General features: G+C 40.3%; 1 protein-coding gene across 1 annotated transcript in view; it reads right to left on the bottom strand.

Annotated features, from left to right (window-relative positions):
* The window catches only part of abca2 (ATP-binding cassette, sub-family A (ABC1), member 2), a 553,235-nt gene that overhangs the window by 218,068 nt on the left and 311,829 nt on the right, over positions 1-23,338 (bottom strand). Inside the window, exon 10 of the mRNA XM_072240523.1 lies at positions 22,480-22,639. Within this exon, the coding sequence (XP_072096624.1) occupies positions 22,480-22,639 (160 nt within the window). The remainder of the gene's footprint in view (positions 1-22,479; positions 22,640-23,338) is intronic.

Here is a 23,338-nt window from a genome sequence, read left to right on the forward strand (position 1 = left end):
CCTAACGGGATCTCTTTTTTTTTCACTTTTCTGCTCAGTAGGTTTTTTTTGTTATCACAAAATTTTGTTTTCAGTCTTTAAGATAATGTTTTTTTTTGAGGCATTGTAAGTGTTGTTACTTCGATGTACTCATGTTATTTTTTCTATATATACAATAAAAAGATTTGAAAAGAAAGAAAGGAAATTCAAGCAACACACCCAAAATGTTGGTGGAATGCAGCAGGCCAGGTAGCATCTATTGGAAGATGTACAGTCGACGTTTCGGGCCGAGACCCTTCATCAGGACTAACGAAGGGTCTCGGCCCAAAATGTCGACTGTACCTCTTCCAATAGATGCTGCCTGGCCTGCAGCGTTCCACCAACATTTTGGGTGTGCTCCCAAGGAAGTCCCATTTGTTTGAGATGGATTTCGAGAGGCATTCACAAAGTGCGTGTGCTTTCATGCAGAACAAGGATCCAGCGCGTGAGTGACAGACAAGTTCAAGATGAGCTTCAACTTAAGTGCACATTTTACTATTTAAGAGTAATGTGCCCTTTTTGTTTTTTTTCTTTCTTTCATTTAGTAACTGGTTAATTAACTCAACATTCTTAAATATACTTCTTTATAATTGTATGTAGTGTATAATCTGTTATTTCCTTCTGGGGGCAATAAATCACACAGCATTCACCCAAACCGGGGTTTGTGTGGGTGTGACATCCCAACCTCAGGGATTTAGCAGGACCATAGTCATATACACCCTAGACATGTGAAGCCCAAGAAAAGTGGGTTTCTCGCTGCAGTGTCCAGTGGCTGTTAGCCCAATAAAACAGGGTTTAAGCAAACAAACCAAGGAAGGAGAGGAAAGAAACAAATGAAAGACACAACAAAGAAAGGAGGAAAGAGGAAGTAAAAGGCAGAATAGGATGAAATGAACTAATTTACCCACATCCGGACATCTCTAATTGCTTCAGAGGAACAAAGCTAATAATAAAATGAATACTTCGAGTAATGTCTAATGATGCATTTCCATCTGGGATTATGCATATCGCTTGCTGTGAACTGCTGACGTATTGAAACAAAGCATCAACCACAGCAGAGAGTCAAACACTTTGAAGCTGATTAAGACACAAAGCAGCCAGCATTCATTATCTCAAAGGAAGTGTCTGATTATTCAAGACAAGAGAATTCCTACTCAACCATAAGATGCAGGTTCCACTGTCAACTTGTTCCCTATCTGAAGAAGTTTCTCTTGATTTATGTTACAGTTATTGATCAAAAATCAGTAGTTTATTAGTACTCTGAGAAATTGTATGTGGATAGAAATTTACTGCATAATTGGCTATTGCTGTTCAACGTTCTTGATAGATACTATGCAACAGATAGAACCTGGAACTAAATAAAACTAAGCAAAACTCTTCAAACCTATCCCAGCATCAAGGTATATTATCAAGATGCAATCTCATCTAATATCATTTCTTATTCAGTCTGACATTAGTGCCACTTTTCAAGGACAGATCCAAAATCATTCTGGACCCATTTGGGACTGACTGCACATCAGATACGCAAGAGATACTGCAAATGCTGGAAATCTTGAATAACATACACAAAATGCTGGAGGAACATCATAGGTCAGACAGCATCTCAGGAGAGGAATAAAAAGTCTGTGCTTCGGGCTGAGACCCTTGATCAGGATAGTGTCGCAGTCAGAATGTCGTCTGTCTCTTCCCCTCCATCAATGCTGCATGATTTACTAAGTACCTCCAGCATTTTCTGTGGAATTGTCAGCATTCAGTTCGGTCGTCTGAGCCACTTGGATGTGTTGGGGAGAAATTTAGGAAGCTACACTCTCTTGTCCCTCTGATTATACTGGAAAAACAATGAGGCTCTAAGGATCCTGGCTTTAGATTCTAAACCATACTGGAATGCAGGTGAATAGCAAAAAACATAAATTAGCTCAGCCGAAGTACTGCAGCTGAGTGACCAGTGGCCTGTGGCAGGATCTGGAGACTTGAGGGAGATGGTAGGTGAGTATTAGGATGTAGGGTAGCAGAGTGAGACTGGAAATAGAGCAGACTGAGGCTAAGGAACAGCGGGCAGGGTGAAGACATGGGATGCTCAGGACTTTCTTGAAGCATGGAGTTTCAGAGATCAGGTAAGCAATAGTGCAGTGTCATCACACTTTATTTTGATATAGACAATGGAGTCACAGAGTGATGGAAAAATGCAGTACAGAAACAAGCCATCAGGCCCATTGAGTTGGTGCCAACCTCCAACTGTCCATTTTTTACTCCATTCCCACCCAAACACATTCTGTTTTTCCCACATTCTCATCAACTACTCAGATTCTACCGCCCACCTACAGACTAGGGACAACATAAACTGGACAACCAGCCTTCCAATCTGCAAATTTTTGGGATGAAACAGGAGTGCCCAGAGGAAATCCACTCGATCGCAAGGAAAACATACAAGTTCCACAACAGATGGCACCAGACATCAGGATCAACTCCAAGTGTGGTTGTGTGAGGTAGCAGCTCACCTACTGTGCCACTGTAATGCAGCTGGCTTCCATGATTGTAGCCACGCTGCTTACCAAAGGCACTCCAACATCCCACTGGTTACTGAAGGCACAGCAACTTCACACTGGTTACCAAGTCACACTGAGTACTTGAGCATTATGCCCTGATGTCCAAGTACAAAAAGCCAAATAGTCATTCCAGCCTTGGATAAAGTGCTCCTCTATACAGTCCTCACCAAGTAGAAGTGTGCATCTTACTTGCCTGTAATTTTTAGACCCAATTTAATCTCTGCTAATTCTACAATATGAAAGCTCAGTATAAATAACATATCCTCTGGATGTGATTCACACTTTCTTCATTCTCTGTGAAATAATCCCCACAGATTCCTGCAGTCTCTGAGCGGCTGGAATGCCAATTTCAGGTCTCTAGTCACTTTGGTATCTTTTAGTATCAAGCATCCAGTTCACCTCTTAAATCAAACATTGCCACAAAACATAACTTCCAATGACAAGACATGTGAATTTCAATATTCCAGATCAATCACTGTCTGCACGGTAGAGATCCCAATCGCACACAACAGATCATAACTATAAAGATGTGAGTTCAATGAAAGCCTCTCTTACTATTACCTCTCTGTGATTTCTGCTACCCTCTGAATCTTCAACCACGTACTCACCCAGACCCACTATCACACATCCTTCCTGGTTTTAAACTAATATGTCAGGGGGATGGGAACCCACACAGAAAAGAAAAGAGAAGTGATGCAGAGATCAAAGCTAGAGTAAGTGTAGAAAAAAGTAAGAGTGCATAAAAGTAAAAAGCGAAAATCGCATAGGTCATTAGATTCTAAAAGGGCAATGAGTATAAGGGCACTTGATCTAAATAAAAGGTGAGTGAACTTGTGGCACAGATTAGTACCAAGGCATATGATTTAGTGGCAATTACAGAAACCTGGTTGCAAGGTGGAGATGACTGGGAATTAAATATCCAAGACTATCATGTAATAAGGAAAGATAGGCAGGAAGGCAGAGGAGGTGGGGTGGCACTTTTAATTAAGGATGAGATCAGGGCGATTGTGAGAGATGATATAAGATCTACGCAGCAGAATGTTGAGTCCATCTGGGTAGAGATTAAGAACAGTAAGGAGAAAAAAAATCACTGGTAGGAGCTGTCTATAGGCCACCTAATAAAAATATTGCAGTGGCAGAGGCGATTAACCAAGAAATAACTGAGACTAGAAAGAACGGAACGACAGTTGTCATGGGGGATCTTGACTTCCACATAGATTGGATGAATCAGGTTGGTCAAGGAAGTCTTGAGGAGGACTTCATAGAATGCATCCGTGATGGCTTTCTTAAGCAGTATGTTAGTGAACCTACAAGGGAAAATACTATCTTAGATCTAGACCTGTGCAATGAGACAGGTAACATTAACGATCTCATAGTCAGGGATCCTCTTGGAAAGAGTGATCATGGTATGATTGAATTTCGCATACAGATAGAGAATGAAATAGTTAGATCTAAAACTAGTGTATTATGCTTGAACAAGGGAGGCTACAACAGGATGAGGGAGGAGTTGACTAATGTGGATTGGGAGCAGTGGAATACTTTCAAAGAGATTTTTCACAGTGCTCAACAAAAGTATATTCCAGTCAAAAGTAAGGACAGTATGTGTAGGGAGAGCCAGCCTTGGATATCTAAGGAAATAAAAAATAGTATCAAATTAAAAGCTCATGTGTACAAAGCAGCAAAGAGTAGTGGGAGACTGGAGGATTGGGAAAACTTTAAAAAGCAACAAAGAACAACTGAACAAGAAATAGGGAAAGGGAAGATAGAGTAAGAAAGTAAATTAGCACAAAGCATAAAAACAGATAGCAAAAGTTTTTATAAATATATAAAGCGGAAGAGGGTGGTTAAAGTCAACATAGGTCCCTTGGAAGGCGAGAAGGGGAAATTGATATTGGGAGATAAGGAAATGGCTGAGACATTGAACGACTATTTTGTGTCAGTCTTCATGGTGGAGGACACGTCTAATATTCCAAAGAATGATGCTATGTACGAAATAGGAGGTGAGAACCTCGATAGAATCACTGTCACTAAAGAGATAGTGATGAGCAAACTAGAGGGCCTGAGGGTAGATAAGTCCCCTGGTCCTGATGGGATGCATCCCGAGGTGCTGAGGGAATTGGCAGAGGTTATAGTAGACGCGTTGGTAATCATTTACCAAAATTCTCTAGACTCTGGGCAGGTCCCAGTGGATTGGAAGACAGCAAAGGTCACGCCACTTTTTAAGTAAGGATGTAGGCAAAAGATAGGCAACTATCAGCCAGTTAGCTTAACATCTGTAGTCGGGAAAATGCTTGATGCTGTCATTAAGGAAGAAATAGCGAAACATTTAGAAAGGAGTAGTTCCATTAGACAGACGCAGCATGGATTCAGAAACTTTGATAAACTTACTGGAGTTCTTTGAGGACATAATGAGTGCAGTGGATAAAGGGGAACAGGTGGATGTCGTATACCTGGATTTCCAGAAGGTGTTTGCTAAGGTGCCACACAAGAGACTTATAAATAATATATGGATGCATGGAGTCAGAGGAAGTGTATTGGCATGGATAGCGGATTGGTTAACCAATAGAAGGCAGAGAGTTGGTATAAATGGGTGTTTCTCCGGTTGGCAGTCAGTGGTGAGTGGGGTGCCGCAGGGGTCGGTGCTGGGCCTGCAGCTGTTTACCATTTACATTGATGATTTGGAAGAGGGAACTGAGGGCAGCGTAGCAAAATTTGCTGATGACACTAAACTGAGTGGAAAAGCAAATTGTAGAGGATTTGGAGAGTCTGCAGAGGGATATAGATAGGGTTAAGTGAGTAGGCCAAGGTCTGGCAGATGGCATACAACATCGGTAAATGCGAGGTCATCCACTTTGGAAGGAGTAATAGAAGAGCAGATTATTATTTAAATGGTGGAAGACTGCAGTATGCTGTTGTGCAGAGGGACTTGGGAGTGCTTTTGCATGAATCGCAAAAAGTTGGCTTGCAGGTGCAACAGGTTTTTAAGGAGGCAACGGAATGTTGGCGCTCATTGCTAGAGGGATTGAATTCAAGAGCAGGGAGGTCATGCTGCAACTATACAGGGTACTGGTGAGGCCGCACCTGGAGTACTGTGTGCAGTTCTGGTCTCCATACTTGAGGAAGGATATACTGGCTTTGGAAGCAGGCAGAGGAGGTTCACCAGGTTGATTCCAGAGATGAAGGAGTTAACTTATGAGGAAAGATGGAGTCGCCTGGGACTATACTCTCTGGAATTCAGAAGAATGAGTGGGGATCTTATAGAAGCATACAAAATGTTTAAAGGGATAGAAGTAGGAAAGTTGTTTCCATTGGTAGGTGAGACTAGAACTAGGGGACATTGCCTCAAGATTCAGGGGAGAAGATTTAGGATGGGGATGAGGAGAAACTGTTTTTCCCAGAGAGTGGTGAATCTGTGGAATTCTCTGCCCAGGGAAGCAGTTGAAGCTTCTTCACTAAATATATTTAAGATACAGTTAGGTAGATTTTTACATAGTAGGGGAATTAAGGGTTATGAGGAAAAGGCAGGTAGATGGAGCTGAGTTTACGGACAGACCAGCCATGATCTCATTAAATGGCAGGGCAGGCTCGACGAGCCAGATGGCCTACTCCTGCTCCTATTTCTTATGTTCTATGTTGAACTTGCCTTTGCCAAACTTTTCCCCACACACTTGGCTTCACTTATCACCTTCTAGCTAGCCTCCTTCCCCTCACCCCACATTTTTATTCTGGCATCTTCCCCCTTCCTCTTCAGTCCTGAAGGAGGAACTTGGCCTGAAATGTCAACTGTTTATTCATTTTCATAGATTCTGCCTGACCTGCTGAATTCCTCCAGGTGTGTGTGTGCGTCTTTAGATTTCCAGCATCTGCAGACTTTCTCTATACAAGAGATTCAGTAGATACTGGAAATCCAGAGCAACACATAAAATGCTGCAGGAATTCAGGAAGTCTGGCAGAATCGATGGAGGGGAATAAACAGTCAACGTTTCAAGCCTACATCCTTGATCCCATCTATCGATTAATATTACCATCATTATTTACAACCTTTTATTATTTTAATAACCAGATTACTTGCAACTTCAGAACAGATCCCTGGGGCACATTATCAGTATGATTCAACTTGTGCACCACCTAATGCAGAGTTTTACCATTTTAATGTCACTTTACTACTTACAAAAACTACCCAGCTTCTCAATGTCAGATATGCATGCAGAACCTCCATGTGCCAAATATTCTTGCATAATAAAGTGCAAGTTATGAGATTTATAATTCTCAGGATCTTGCCATTAGTAATAAGCTAAGGCGGGGTGTGTCACTCAGCTTCTTGTCTCGGCCCAAAACGTCAACTGCTTACTCTTTTCCCTAGATACTCCTTGGCCTGCTGAGTTCCTCCAGCATTTTGTGCGTGTTGCTTTGGATTTCCAGCATCTGCAGATTTTCTCCTGTTTTGGAAGCATCTGATGAGTTAAGCCGCACTCTTGAAAACTGTGAGCATCATTTAGTAAGGCAGTAAATTGTTGGAACTTTCAGATGGGAGATCCAGTTGCTGCTCAGCTGCCCAAAAAGAGGCAATAGTTTTGAATTACATCAATATTATTCCTCAATCAGCATCACAGTGGCACAACTAGTGGAAATGCTGCCCACAGTTCCCCTCAAACTAGCTTCAAGCCTGATGCTTCTTTGTGAAGCTTGCAGGTTGCTTCTGTGACCATGTGGGTTTTCTCCAGTGCTCTGGTTTCCTCCCATTAGGAGGAATTACAAGGGATAGTAAAGTTAAATTGCTTTTTATGGGAGCTTGCGGTATATAAATTACTTGCTGTATTTTTTTGTATTGCAGCACTAACTATACTTCTTGGGGGAGGAGGTGTAAGATAATATAAATGCAGGTTCCTTCTTTTTTTCATTGTTCCATCTAAAATTCAGAGTTACAAACTACTCCCAGAGGTGGGTTTTCTCCCTCTAAAACACAGTGTACCTTGCCTGCCCCAAAATGTAGGAAACTATGGAATTAGCTGGTGTAAACAGATATATAAAAATGTTTCAGCTTACTTAATACATGCTACTAGATTATTTTCTTGACTACACAAGGTAGAAGAATATTACTGTAGACCATTTGTATGTTACTGGACAAACTTAATGAACAGGAGAATTATGGCAAGATAAATTTAAGTAATTATATATTAAAGATACAGAAACTTCACACTTATTTCTCTCTTGCCAGTACTCAGTGAAATTAAATTTAAAGTCTGTCACGAGCCTTGTGGCCCATCAGGCCAGTGCTTATGCCAGTTTCCGTGGCGTGAAGCAACTGAGAGCTCGAGACAGAACCCGCTCCCCCCCCCCACCAGATAGGACGCCAGTCTATCGTGAGGTTAACCCCCAAGCATTTTTGCCGGTACCCATTTTCAGCTGGGTAGACTGGAGCATTGTGTGGTTAAGTATCTTGCTCAATGACACACATGCTGCCTCAGCCGAGGCTCGAACCCACAACCTTTAGATCGCTAGTCCAATGCCCTAACCACTCGGCCACGCACCACACACTCAGTGAAATACTACATATAAATTAAATTAACAACTGGAATTCATTTTAAACAGTAATTTGTTACCCATATAGCACAGAATTAATGGTTTACCAACATGTCTGACAGTCCCAGTCTGCCATTTGGAACAAGTTAACCAAAGAAACTTTTGGAGAGTTTTAAAGGGAAATTGAAACAAGGGCAATTATAGACACATTTTTCAAACCTGAGTAACTTTCCAAACAATGAAAAAAATGTCAATTAAAACAATTTCTTCCCTTCTTGTTCAAAAACACTTGAGATGTTTTGCAAGGCATTTCTTCATCCAAGAACAGTGGCAGTAATAAACACCAATATATCCTCTCTGTCTTGATGTCTACATTGTCCTGAACGATCTATTTCATTTATATTAACTAAAGGTTCCAACCCAACTGAGCACAGATTATAACAAGGAAGAATTAAGACAGCAGAAAACATTTTAGAGAATAAATATCCTTCTCTCACTTTGCACTTGCTTCTAAAATATTTTTCCTTACATGGGACAATTAGGGAGTGGGTTACATTTTATTGGTATCCAAGAATCTTCTAAAAGTTGTGCAGTAGTTATTTCCTCGTTACAGACTTGTTTTCATCTGTTTTTTGAACTCAATTTATAGCTGGACTAGTAATCCAGGAATGTTTCGAAACATACAATAATAAGTTAAAAGGAGCAATTCTAAACAGGAGTCTTAATCTCAAAATACACCCTATTTCCAGTTACAGAATTATAGAGAGATATATCACAAATAGGCTCTTCTGCCCATTGAGTCCATACTGATAATAAAATACCCAATTATTTTCCTCCCACACTAATCCTACTCTAACTCATTAAATTCTCTCAAAGTTCCCCAGATTCTCCCTTTCACCTAGGGGCAACTGCGGTGGGGAATTAATCGACCAGCCTTCACTCTTTGGAGTGTGGAAAGAGGCCAGAGCACCCAGAGGAAACCCACACAGGGAGAATGTCAAAACAAAGGCAGAGACCTGGATTGAACCTCTGGTACTGAAGACAGCACATCTATTAGCTATGCCACTGTGCTGCCTGCAGTTGTGTTAACAGATGAGGAAAACCTTTGCCGACAATGCCATGTGCACCTATCCTTACACAGTAGTTCATCCCGAGAATGAGTAGAGCACAGACAACCCATTGTAACACAAGATAATACTTCAACTGAAGCACTCTGTTGACACCATTGAGACATACAATACACTTATGGCTGAAGGAGGATAATCAAATGGCCAGATTGTATAAGTACTTGGAGCAAAAGCAACACGATTATGCATGCTCCCTACTTTCAATGAATTTGCAGGCATTAAACATCAGGTCAAAACCCATATGTGAATGTTGAATTATTATATTCCATCGCATCCAGATTCCCTATCAAAGTCAATTGTGTGTAGGCAAAATTTCTGCTTTCCGTTCTATCAGTGGTTTCGGTGATAGTTCTACCCAATAAGATGTTTAGCAACGCACACAAAATGCTGGAGAAGTTCAGTGGGCCAGGCAGCATCTATGGAAAAGAGTAAAAAGCCAATGTTTTAGGCTGAGACCCTTCATCAGGACTGGAAAGGAAGATGACAAGTCAGAGAACGAAGGTGGGGGGATGGGAGGAAGAAGTACTGGTGATAAGTGAAACTAGGAGGGGGGAGGGGTGAAGCAAAGAACTGGGAAGTTGATTGGTGAAAGAAAGGAAGGGCTGGAGAAGGGGGAATCTGACAGGAGAGGACAGCAGACCGTGGAAGAAAGGGAAGGGCAAGGAGCACCAGAGGTCATAAGGTGAGAGAAGGAGATAGGAATGTAGAATGGTGAAGGGGTGGGGGGCAGTTACCAGACTTTCAAGAAACAGATGTTCATGCCATCAGGTTGAGGATACCCAAACTGAATACAGGGTGCTTAGCTGGCCTTTATCAATAAGGACACAAAATTTAAGAGTTAGGGACATGATGTGGCAGTTATATGAGCTGTTGGTGAGGCCGCACTTGGAATATCGTGTCAAGTTTTGGTCACCCTGTTATGGGAAAAGCATTATTCAGCCAGATAGGGCAGAAGAGATTTATGAGGATGTTGTCTGGATTAGACAGCCTGAGGTGTAGTGTGAGGTTTCGAACTCCGTATTTTTATTCCCTGGAGCAAAGAAAAATGAAGGGTGACCTCACAGAAGTTTATAAAATCATGAGGGACTTCGATAAAGTCGATGGTCAATGTCTTACCCCCAGGTTTAGGGTGTCCAAAACTAGAGGCCACGTACACAATATAATAAGAGGGAGATATAAGAAAGACCCGAGAGACAACTTCTTTACACACAGGGTAGTGAGTATCTGGAACGAGACACCAGAAGATGTGGTTGTGCTGGGTACAATTAGAACATTTGAGGAATTTGGATAGGAAAATGAAGGGCGCCTTGGAGGGTTCTGGGCTGACTGTGAGCAAATGGGACAGGAAGGTGGTCAGCATGGGCCAGTTGGGATGAAGGGTCTATTTCTGTGCTGTATTATTCTTTGACTGTATGACATCAGAAGAAATGCACTAAAGTATACATTGAAAAATATTTTCAAAGTATTTACGAGCACCAATAAAGTCCGATTAAAAATAAAAAAGGTGAGCATATTATAAAAGCATTTTAAAAATCACACTTAACAATGCACCAGTTGTAAGAAATCAGGTTTAAAAATCAAGAAAATGGATTCATATACATAAAGCTAGTTTCCGCTTAGATTCAGGCACAGAACATTTTAAAAAATATATTCAGTAACATGCCCTTGAGCTAAAGGTCCAAAAAAATATTTTAAAGCATCTGTAGCACCTCCAGAGTAAACAGAATTAATGGAAGCTCCCAATGGTCATTAATTCATCCTGATTGCAATGCAAATTTTATGAGCAAAACACACTTCAAGCTCCAGTTATTAAAGCATGGGAACTTTATTTACATTGGGCTGTATAAACAGTAGATTGAACTGTAAAAGTACCAACCAACACAAGTCCTACAACTTTTAAGCGGCCCAGTCTGGATAAAAATTCTTAATTGAGAAGTCACAGGTTTTGACGAACACTCAAGGTAATGGCAGAAAGCATGGTAAAAGATACTAGCACGTTGGAAATAACTGATAACTCAAAAGCCAAAAATATTTGTGAAGATATTTCAAACTAGATTTATATTCTTGAGTCTTCCAATTATTTAAAAATATACCCAATTATTTTACAATTAAAGGTGTGAAAATTATTTAAATTTACTTAATTTACTTAAATAAGCACTGCTGTCAGTCTTTGTAAGCTACTAAAATGCTTTGCAAGCTTGATTATTCAAACTTCATTTATGTGAAGGATTTTTCTTCAATGGCAAATTGAAGTACACGGAGAAATAATACTCTCCATAGGTTCTAACAATATGGTTGATAAATGCACTTCGCCAGCCAAATACCTTACAAACAGCGTTTATAAAATTTAGATAGTTGCACAGCATTTTGAGGGCAAAAGGGAGAGATAAGAGAGAAAGAAATAAAAAAAAAATGGACAGAAAAATAAGTGAGATAAAATAAGATGAGAGCTGAAGAGAAGGAAAACAGAGAAAACCAAGCAGAGGAAGTGCCAGAGATGGATAGACAGAAAGATGATGTGACAAAAATAATTAGTTCCTCTGTTAACAATGAGTTTTATTTATTGAGATACAGCACGGAGTAGGCCCTTTGAGCCGCACTGCCCAGCAGTCCAGAGATTTCATCCTAGTCTAATCACAGGACAATTTACAATAACCAATTAACCTACCAACTGGTACTTCTTTTGGACTGTGGGAGGAAACTGAAGCACCCGGAGAAAACCTCACAGTCATGGGTAAAACATACAAACTTCTTACACTCAGAGGCAGGAATCAAACTCGGGTTGCCTGCACTGTAAACCGCCGTGCTAACCGCTCTGCTACCGTGCCTCCTTGAGTTAAGCAACCACAACCCATGTTCAAGATTTTTATTTATAAGAAGTTCCCAATACATTTTCTGTTCTAGAATTTTAATACAGCCTATATTGGCATTTACAGAAACATCTGTTACACTTTCCATTGACCTAACTCACTTCACTATCAAGTTCATCCATGTACTGATCAAATCGAGGAAGCATAAATAAAAGCCAAGGGATTAATAATCCTATGTTCAGTCCAAACACTTTCTTTCCATTAGCTTTTGTTCAAAAAAATGTAAATCTTAAAGCTGGTGATTCAAGTACTTTCAGTTCTCAAAGACTAATTATAATTATATATTCCACTCTTCCCTGTGAATATGAACTTCATGAACCCTTCACTGCTCAGGGATTAGGAGCTGCTCCTTCTCTCAATCAAAGTCACTGGCAAGTACATAATTTGAAAGTCTTTATTTTATTATTAAAAACGTTCCCTCAGGATCGCAGTTATAATGACATTTCCCACATCCAATTTCAGTCTTCAGAAAATAATATCTGCTACCAGTAAATTTAAGGACCTGTCTGTAAATCTGAATTCCCCTTGGCTGAATGATATAAATACCTAACAATAATTCAAAAAGAAATAAAATAGACCAGTGAAAGTAACCAGGTGCTACAGGAACTATGGGGTATGACCTGGATTCAAGGTCCTGAAATGGTTGTCTTGGAGGAGTTTCAGCACCTCATGACACTCAATGCAAACTCCACACCCCTCCCCAACCTCTCCAATCTTTCAAAAGAAAAATGTCATTCTTACATTAAACATTTTTGCCATTTCTGTATCATTTGACTGTGTTTTGAGGCTGAGTTGCTAGTTTGAAGCTCAGCCCAGTACGGGTAGAAAGCACGCAAGCCGCTGGCCAGATTCAAACATGGAGCCATTCATCTCAAAGTCCAGTGTTGATGTCACTACACCATCGGCTGGCTATTTTACCTACAATGAGCTCTGTAGTATCCCTGGGTCTTGAAAGGTAACATGAAAACCTCAAAAGAGTGGCACTGATTCTAGCTTCAGAAATAAAGCTGGACTTCCATTGGCATCAACGTCAGAGTTCTATTTATGAACGTGTTTCAATGCTTCACTAGCTGGCGCAAGTAGGGGGAGGGTCAGGGCAGGTTTGATGCTTCAGTCCTGCTTGTGCATGGGGGGGGGTTTGGGGTTCTGATGTTTCTAACATTCTTTCTATGGGATTTCTTTTGTGAAGAGTAAGAGTTTCAGGCTGTGTACATTCCTCTGATATTAAATTCAATCATTTGGAAGTATTTTGACACTGCAACAAACATATGACTTCCCAAAACACAAAAATGTCGCTCTGCTTCACACACACAATAACAAAAATATCATCCTCAAAATATAGCTGCATTAATATTCCTTGAGAACCAAAATAGGTGGTTACAAGATGCCACTGATTGATTTCCCTAGCTCCCACAGGAGAGGGAACAGAAATTAGTATGTGGAGAATCAGCAAATGTTATGGAAAAGTATTAAACAGAATCGGGAATAGCCCAATTGGTACCTTGAGCTGCTCTGTCTTTATACAGGATCATGGCTAATTCAATTCACAAAGCCTTGACCTCTTGTGTTCAAACTCTAATCTCCATTCTCCATCCTCAATATATGCCTCAACAGCTAAAAGACTTTCTTCATCTTAAATGGGCAATCCAATATTCTAAAATAATGTGCCCTAGAGGTCCATGAAGTTATAACGTACAAAGACATCAAATAAATCCATGTGGAAGGGAATTTTGCTCTGATCAATCGTTTGTCAAGATTAGTGAAATAAGCAAGCCACACCAATGACCATGGCTTATACTTGGAAACTGGGCTCTTGGGAGAATTTCCAAAGGGCAGCAGCAGCTACCAAAAGTTTGCATTTTCTCCATACCACCATGAAACATTTATTTCAATGTACTATCTAATGACATTCTGGAAGTATATTTTGAATATTTTGTCATCACCTGCCTTTAACAGAATGGCTAATTGTGGCGACTTGGAATGGTGAAGGTGACCAACAGACATTCAAAATCAGAATCAGGTTTAATATCATTGGCATATGTTGTGAAATTTGTTGTTATGTGGCAGCAGTACATAATAATAAAAATATAGTAAGTATATATCAACATCTGGAATGAAAATTTGATAAGAAAAACCTTAAATTTGGTAAAAAAAAAAGTACACTTCCAAAGTAGCTGCTGAAAGCTGTGTGACAGAAGTGCATTACAGTTAACACAGGAGTTTCTCTTTAATTTTCTTTAGGAATGAAAATATTCCCCCAAAATTTACTTTTGATTTCAATTATTACATGTGTGCTTTAGTACAAGTTGTTCATTGTAAATCGTTCCTAATAATCGGTTCTACTGAAGTTAACGGAACCAATATAAGGAAGGAAATACAAATACAATTTTCTTTGACTTGGCTTCCTGAATTCAGCCTTGATTCATCCATAATCAGGAAGGGAACCTGACTTCCACATCCACAACCTCAAATCATTTTTAATGAATTTTCTGCTTGGACACAAGAAGAAAAAAAAGGAAAACCATTTTGTGAAATGACTGAAATTAAATGGGCCAACCATGGTGGAAGAATCTAAGTAGTGCTGCACTGATAGGATGCTTTACCATGAGCCAGAAGGTGACACAGTAGTAAGGTGATTACTACTCACTGCCTCCTGCTGGAAATATAGCTATGTGACCATCAGTGGAAAACAAGACCAGGGTCACTATGAACCTATTTTAATTGACCAGGCTGCTGATTTCATCATAAATAATTGGAAGGGAAGCAAAGACCTACTATCTTCAGAAATCTAGAATTAGATTAGATTGTGAGGACACACAGTCCTCTTTTATTGTCATTTAGTAATGTATGCATTAAGAAATGATACAATGTTCCTCCAGGATGATATCACAGAAACACAAGACAAACCAAGCCTGAAAAACTGACAAAAACCACATAATTATAACATATAGTTACAACAGTGCAAAGCAATACCATAATTTGATTAAGAACAGACCATGGCAAACGAACAAAACTATACACGGTCGTACATTTTTCTGAAGAGTACAAGCAGGTGAAATAAAAGCTCTGTCAACCACTGACTGCAGTCAAGTGACAGTGTATAGAGAGTGGGTGAATTCTGGTGGTTCTGTTACCAAGGCAACTTTTCCTTATAACTTAGACATAGATATCAAAATAAAACTTTTCCTTATAACTTAGACATAGATATCAAAATAAAACAGCACAGATATATAGATATGGATAATATACATTTACCTCCATAAACTGATCTAAAGTTCCTCTTCTATGAAATTAAATCATTGGGAATCAAACACAAGCTCACATGTATGAAAGAATAATGCAGGGCTACGTGGGATAGACTGAACTTGTAAGTAGGTTAAAAGGTTAGCACAGCATCGGGGGCTGAAGAGCCTGTAGTGTGTTGTAATTCTATGTTATACAGTGCCTATAAAAAGGCACTGTATAACATAGAATTACACTGTATAACTTCCCCCTTGGAAGTTTTCATGTTTTATTGTTTTATAACATTGAATCACATTGCATTTAATTTGGCTTTTTTGACACTGATCAACAGAAAAGACTCTTTCATGTTAAATTTCTACAAATTGGTCTAAATTTATTGCAATTATTAAACACAAAATAATTGCATAATTACTCACCCCCTTCAAGTCAGTATTTAGTAGATGCACCTTTGGCAGCAATTACAGTCTTGAGTCTGTGTGGATAGGTCTCCATCAGCTTTGCATATCTGGATACTGCAAATTTTTTCCCATTCTTCTTTACAAAACTGCTCAAGCTCTGTCAGATTGTATAGGGATCGTGAGTGAATAGCCCTTTTCAAGCCCAGCCACAAATTCTTAGTTGGATTGAGGTCTGGATTTTGACTTGACCACTCCAGGGCATTATCCCTGTTGTTTTTAAGCCATTCCTGTGTAGCTTTGGCTTTATTCTTGGGGTAACTGTCTTCTCTGAAAAACAAATCTTCTCCCAAGTCGCAGTTCTCTTGCAGACTGCATCAGAATTTCCTCCAGGATTTCCCTGCATTTTGCTGCATTATACCCTCTACCTTCACAATCCTTTCGGGGCCTGCTGCAGTGAAGCATCCCCACAGTATGATGCAGACACCACCTTGCTCCATAATAGGGATGGTGTAATTTTGATGATCTGTGGTGTTTGGCTTACAGCAAATCTAGCATTTAGTCTGATGGCTAAAAAGCTCAGTCTTGGTTTCATCAGACCACAGAAGCTTCTTCCAACTGACTTCAGAGTCTTCCAAATGCCTTCTGGCAAACACTAGTCAGGATTTCATGTAATTTTCTTTCAACAGTGCCTTTCTCTTTGCCACTCTCCCATAAAGCTGCAACTCGTGAAGCACCCGGGCAACGGTTATTGCATGAACAGTATCTTCCATCTCAGCCACTGAAGCTTGTAACTCCTCCAGAATTGCCATTGGTCAGTTGGTGGCCTCTCTCACTAGTCCACTTCTTGCAAATCTCTCAGTTTTTGAGGACAGCCTGCTCCAGGCAGATTTACAGCTGTTCCATATTCTTTCCATTTTTTTATGATTGACTTAACTGTACTCCAAAGATATTCAGTGACTTGGAAATTTTCTTGTATCTTTCTCCTAACATGTGCTTTTTAATAACCTTTTTGGGGTAGTGCCTGGTGTGTTCTATCGTCTTTATGGTGTAGTTTTTGCCACGTTACTGACTCATCAGCAGTTGTACCTTCCAGATACTGGTATATTTTTACCACAATTGCTTGAAACACCTTGACTGTACACAGGTGATCTCTATTTAGCTAATTATGTCACTTCTAGAACAAATTGGTTGCACCAGTGATGATCTAGTGTGTCATATAAAACAGGGGTCCCCAACCTTTTATGCACCACGGACCGGTTTAGTATTGACAATATTTTTGTGGACCAGCTGACGGGGCGGGGGTGTTCAAGTTCGACAGTGAATGACAGGGAATGAGGAAAGTTGCAGCTGACACATATCGTTTCATATCACCAAATCATATTGTTTCCTTGCGGCTCAGTAGCACATGCTTTGCAGCCCGGTGGTTGGGGACCACTGATATAAAATGAAGAAAGCACTTATGCAATCAACTATTTTATGTTTATATTAGTAATTAATTTGATCACTTTGTAGGGATCTGTTTTCACTTTGACACAAAAGTCTTTTTTCTGTTCCAGTGTAAAAGAAAAGCACCAAACTGAATCCACTGTGATTCAATGTTGTAAAACAATAAATCATGAAAACTTTCAATGGGGTGGGGGGTGAATACTTTTTATAGGCAGTGTGTGTTCTCTCTTCCCATGTGCCTGGCCTTCATCTAACAGCAGAGAAATATCCAAGTGAAAAATACTAAGAAAACTCAACAATAATTTTTAATGTATAACCACATTTAGTAACAAACAAGGCGTTCGTTAGATTGGGATTCATTCTTGGAAGCAAAAGCAGCTTTCTGTTTCACGGTGTAAATTTAATCCAGTTCACATTCATCTCCATCTACAGATTATTTTTGGTTCGCATTTCTCAAGCATAATGTTTCCAATAGTATGCATAATAAATATTGTTCACTAGCCTCCAATAATTACACAATGAACAAATCAAATGTGATATTGATTTTTTTTATACAATGGCCTTTATAACTCATTTTCCTTGTATTACATTTGGCTTATGCACTCACAAATCAATATCATAACTGTCACTATTTATGGCTAATAGCTTCTACTTCGTGACTTTAAAAATAATTTCTTTAACAAAATATTTTTAACTGATGTGCTATAACACTGATTAACCATCAATTTTCCTCCTCCACCTCCCTCAGTTATTTGTAAGAGATTCCATAAACACTGCATTTGCCAGAATAATCTGTGTACCAACTCACGGAGGGGAGGGACTGGAGAGAAGTGAAGTGGGGGGGGTGGGGGGGAGAAGAAACGCAAGTAATTGGGACCAGTTAGCTGGACAACGTGATTGGCATGGACACATTGGGCCAGGAAGTCCATGCTGCATTGTTGCTATATGTCATTCGCCATCATGCCTCAGTGTGAGGGGGATCTTTGCACTTTCTCTAACGAATGCCAAACTGGACTCTCAAGTGACACTGTCTGGTCAACCTGCTGTTTGAGTCAATTAAACTTAGCAATTTCTATCAAACATTCAAGAAGCAGTAATGCTCAAACTGAGAACGAATGCATGGTAGTCCATTTGGCTCAAGATCGAGGAAGACTTCTGTCTGTGCATCTCCATTCAAGGTCTCTAGATATCCCAAAGTAATTTATAGGCAGTTAAACAACTTCTGAAGTGTGGTCACGTCTATCATATTGGAAACACCACAGCCAATGTTTACACAAAGTTCCAACAAGGGAACAGAATAACTGCCAGGTATGGCGCTTCTTTTTTGGTCAATTGATTTGATTGATTAGCTGAGCTACAAGCATTCATTGGGACCCCTGGAAATATGCCCTGCTATTCTTGAAACAGTGCCTTGGGATCCTTCACATTCAACTGATCCATTTTGGTTTCTGATTCCACCCGTTAGGGCTGCCAAGTGCATCACCCTGTCTGGATTACATACTCCAAACTCCAAAAACCATTGAAACTTTTAAAACCCCCACTCCTATAATTAAGGTAGAAAAAATCCTAAAACCTCAATGTTATAGTGGGTTTCACATTTCTCAGAGAAGAACAGCACAGAGACAGGCCCTTTGCCCCATGTGGTCCACGCCAAGCTATTTAAACTGCCTACTGCCATTGACCTGCACCAGGATCATAACCTTCCATACCCCTATCATCCATATACCTACCCAACCTTCTACTAAACATTGAAATCAAGCTCGCATGCACCACTTGTGCTGGCAGCTCATTCCACTATCTCACAACCATCTGAGTGACGAAGTTTCCCCTCACCTTTCACCCTTAAACCATGACCTCTAGTTCTAGTTGTAGTCCCACCCAATCTCAGTGGAAAAAGCCTCCTTGTATTTACCTTATCTATACCCCTCATAATTTTGTATACCTCTATCAAATCTCCTCTCAATTTTCTCAAACAATTCCAGATTATTTACAGACAGCAAATAATCAAAATGCCTGGACATCTTGAATTATTATTAATTAACTTATTAAAAGATAGAATGAGCTTCCCCATTTACGTCACTCAGCCTGCAGGACAATATTCTGATCATCACAACCACTATTAGAGATATAATAAGCCCAACTGGTCTTGCTTCCTGTGCTGGCAGTTTATAGGAAATGCTGATGCAGATCACTGTTACTTAAAAGTCATTCCTGAGCCATAATTAATAGATGAAGTCAAGTGCAAAATATTTTTATCATCTGGTGAACCACAAAACAAGAATGCACAACAATATAAGACCATAAGACCAGAAGACAAAGGAGCAGAAGTCGGCCATTCAGCTCATCGAGACTGCTCCGCCATTTTATCATGAGCTGATCTAATCTGCCATTTAGTCCCACTCTCCCGCCTTCTCACTATAACCTTTGATGCCCTGGCTACTCAGATACCTATCAATCTCTGCCTTAAATACACCCAATGACTTGGCCTCCACTGCCGCCCGTGGCTACAAATTCCATAGATTCACCACCCTCCGGCTGAAAAAATTTCTTCACATCTCTGTTCTGAATGGGCGCCCTTCAATCCTTAAGTCATGCCCTCTCGTACTAGACTCTCCCATCATGGAAAACAACTTTGCCACATCCACTCTGTCCATGCCTTTCAACATTCAAAATGTTTCTATGAGGTCCCCCCTCATTCTTCTAAACTCCAAGGAATACAGTCCAAGAGCGGTCAAACGTTCCTCATATGTTAACCCTCTTATTCCCGGAATCATTCTAGTGAATTTTCTGTGAACCCTCTCCAATGTCAGCACACCCTTTCTTAAATAAGGAGCCCAAAGCTGCACACGGTACTCCAAGTGAGGTCTTAGCAGTGCCTTATACAGCTTCAGTATCACATCCCTGCTCTTATACTCTATTCCCCTAGGAATGATTGCCAACATTGCATTCACCTTCTTCACCATCAACTCAACCTGGAGGTTATCCTTAAGGGTATCCTGCAGGAGGACTCCCGAGTCCTGTTGCATCTCAGAACTTTGAATTCTCTCCCCATTTAAATAATAGTCTGCCTGTTTATTTCTTCTGCCGAAGTGCATAACCATACTTTCCAACATTGTATTTCATTTGCCACTTCTTTGCCCATTCTTCCAATCCATCGAAGTCTCCCTGCAGACTCTCTGTTTCCTCAGCACTACTGGCCCCTTCACCTATCTTCGTATCATCAGCAAACTTAGCCACAAAGCCATCTAATCCATAATTCAAATCATTGATGTACAAAGTAAAAAGAAGCAGCCCCAACACAGACCCCTGTGGAACACCACCAGTAACCGGCAGCCAACCAGAATGGGATCCCTTTATTCCCACTCTCTGTTTCCTGCCAATCAGCCAATGCTCTATCCACGTATGTAACTTTCCCGTAATTCCATGGGATCTTATCTTGTTTAGCAGCCTCATGTGTGGCACCTTGTCAAAGGCCTTCTGAAAATCCAAATACACAACATCCACTGCATCTCCCTTGTCTAGCCTACTTGTAATTTCCTCAAAAAATTGCAATAGGCAGGATTTTCCTTTAAGGAAACCATAATGTGTTCTGCCTATCTTGTCATATGCCTCCAGGTGCTCCATAATCTCATCCTTGACAATCGACTCCAAAAACTTCCCAGCCACTGATGTCAAGCTAACAGGTCTATAATTTTCTTTTTGCTTCCTTGCTCCTTTCTGAAATAGCGGAGTGACATTTGCAATCTTCCAGTCCTCTGGAACCATGCCAGAATCTATTGACTTTTGAAAGATAATTGTTAATGCCTCCGCAATCTCCACAGCTAATTCCTTCAGAACACGAGAGTGCATTCCACCTGGTCCAGGAGATTTATCTACCCTTAGACTATTCAGCTTCCTGAGTACTTTCTCTGTCATAATTGTGTCTGTGCACACTTCTCTTCCCTGACACCTTTGAGTGTCGGATATACTGCAGATGTCTTCCTCAGTGAAGACTGACGCAAAATACTCGTTCAGTTCCTCCACCATCTCATTATCTCCCATTACAATTTCTCCAGCATCATTTTCTATCAGTCCTATATCTACTCTCACCTGTCTTTTACTCTTTATATACTTGAAAAAGCTTTTAGTATCCTCTTTGATATTACTTGCTAGCTTCCTTTCATAGTTCATCTTTTCCCTCTTAATGGCCTTCTTAGTTTCTTTTTGCAAGCTTTTAAAAACTTCCCAATCCTCTGTCTTCCCACTAATTTTTGCTTCCTTGTATGCCTTCTCCTTTGCTTTAACTTTGGCTTTGACTTCTCTTGACAGCCACGGTTGCATCCTTTTTCCATTAGAAAATTTCTTCTTTTTTGGAATATACCTGTCTTGCACCTTCCTCACTTCTCGCATAAACTCCAGCCACTGCTGCTCTGCCATCCTTCCCACCAGTGTCCCTTTCCAGTCCACTTTGGCCAGTTCCTCTCTCATGCCACTATAATTTCCTTTACTCCACTAAAATACTGACATATCAGATTTCGGCTTCTCATTCTCAAATTTCACAGTGAACTCAATCATGTTATGATCACTGTCTTCTAAGGGTTCCTTCTCCTCAATCTGTCTAATCATCTCTGGTTCATTACACAATACCCAATCCAGTACAGCTGATCCCCTAGTGGGCTCAACAACAAGCTGTTCTAAAAAGCCATCTCGTAGACATTCTACAAATTCTCTCTCTTGAGATCCAGTGCCGACCTGATTTTCCCAATCCACTCGCATGTTAAAGTCCCCCACAGTTTTCATAATACTGCCCTTCTGACAACCCTTTTCTATTTTCTGTTGTAATTTGTAGTCCACATCACGGCAGCTGTTAGGAGGCCTGTATATAACTGCCATCAGGGTTCTTTTACCCCTGCGATTTCTTACCTCAACCCATAAAGATTCTGCACCTTCCGATCCTATGTCACCTCTTTCTGATGATTTAATATCATTTCTTACCAATAAAGCTCTATAACACAGAAAAAAGTATTTTGGCCCACAGTGTTTCAGCCCATCAGGATGCAAAATTAAAGTTTTTTTTCTACCTGCAAATGACCCAAAGCTCTCCATTCCTGGCCTATTTATGTGTCTATCTTAAAGTTCTTCGATTGCACTGTGGTATTTGCTTCCACCACGACTCCTGGCAGCCAACTCCAGGCACCTACCACTCTGTGTAAAACAACATGCTCCACATATCTTTAAACTTTTCCCCCCTCTCACCTTAAATGCATGCCCTCTAGTATTTTAGCTAGGAAATTCATGCTGGTAATATGCATTTTTGCTCTGGTCTTACCTTTTCTATAACTTTGTCCACCTCTGTGCCCACTGGCGAATAAAGGATTTTTGGATTGGTGGTCATGAGGTGTACCAGTAGTCCCAGGTTGCGTTGCTCCTTGCTGGTGAAGCCTAAAGAACTCATGTTGCCCTGTTTTAATGCTTCAGGTTCTATTGTTCTGGACCAGAAAGAGGAAAAAAAAACAATCAGATGATATTTAGCCCATTAAAAGGGAGAAGATGAAAAGTATATTGATAATTATTACTGCAGTAATTTTCCTGGAAACAGTTTTACAAGAAGTTTTTTTTTTACAAGCAGTAGAATGGATCAAGATTTCCTGACAACAAGCAGAGCACATGTACCAAACTAGGAATGACTTTTCTGTATCCTCTGTATGTCAACTTGCTGACAAAAGCCGCCCTGAAACAAAACGGTATGTAACAAGGCCTTCACAGTGTAATCCAGATACCCGGATAAGTTTCACCTAGAAAGCAACCACACCTATCCCCAGTTTTGCTGGCTGTCAAAGAGGTCGAGGATTTCTGAATGACCCTGATATTTCAGGCAATCAAAATATTTTAAAATCAATTAAACAATGGAAATGGGTATTTTTAATTAAACATTAAATTTCAAAATAACACTCAGGCATTAATAATATTGAAGCAACCTTGTCTTAATAATAGAGGGAGGAGAAGATGGTGGCGCGACGCAGCGCGCGTGGCCATTCCAAATGAATATCGTTATGTGTAACTAGGGGTGCTGTGCACAATCCGGATTTGATGGGGACAGCCGTGAGAAAGCACAGAGGAACATCTGGATTAACTTCTGAAATGCCTGCTTCGCTGCCGCTGCTACTGTGTGATCAGGAATCTCCGGA

Source organism: Mobula birostris, chromosome 22, assembly GCF_030028105.1.
Source record: "Mobula birostris isolate sMobBir1 chromosome 22, sMobBir1.hap1, whole genome shotgun sequence".
Taxonomy (NCBI): Eukaryota; Metazoa; Chordata; class Chondrichthyes; order Myliobatiformes; family Myliobatidae; genus Mobula; species Mobula birostris.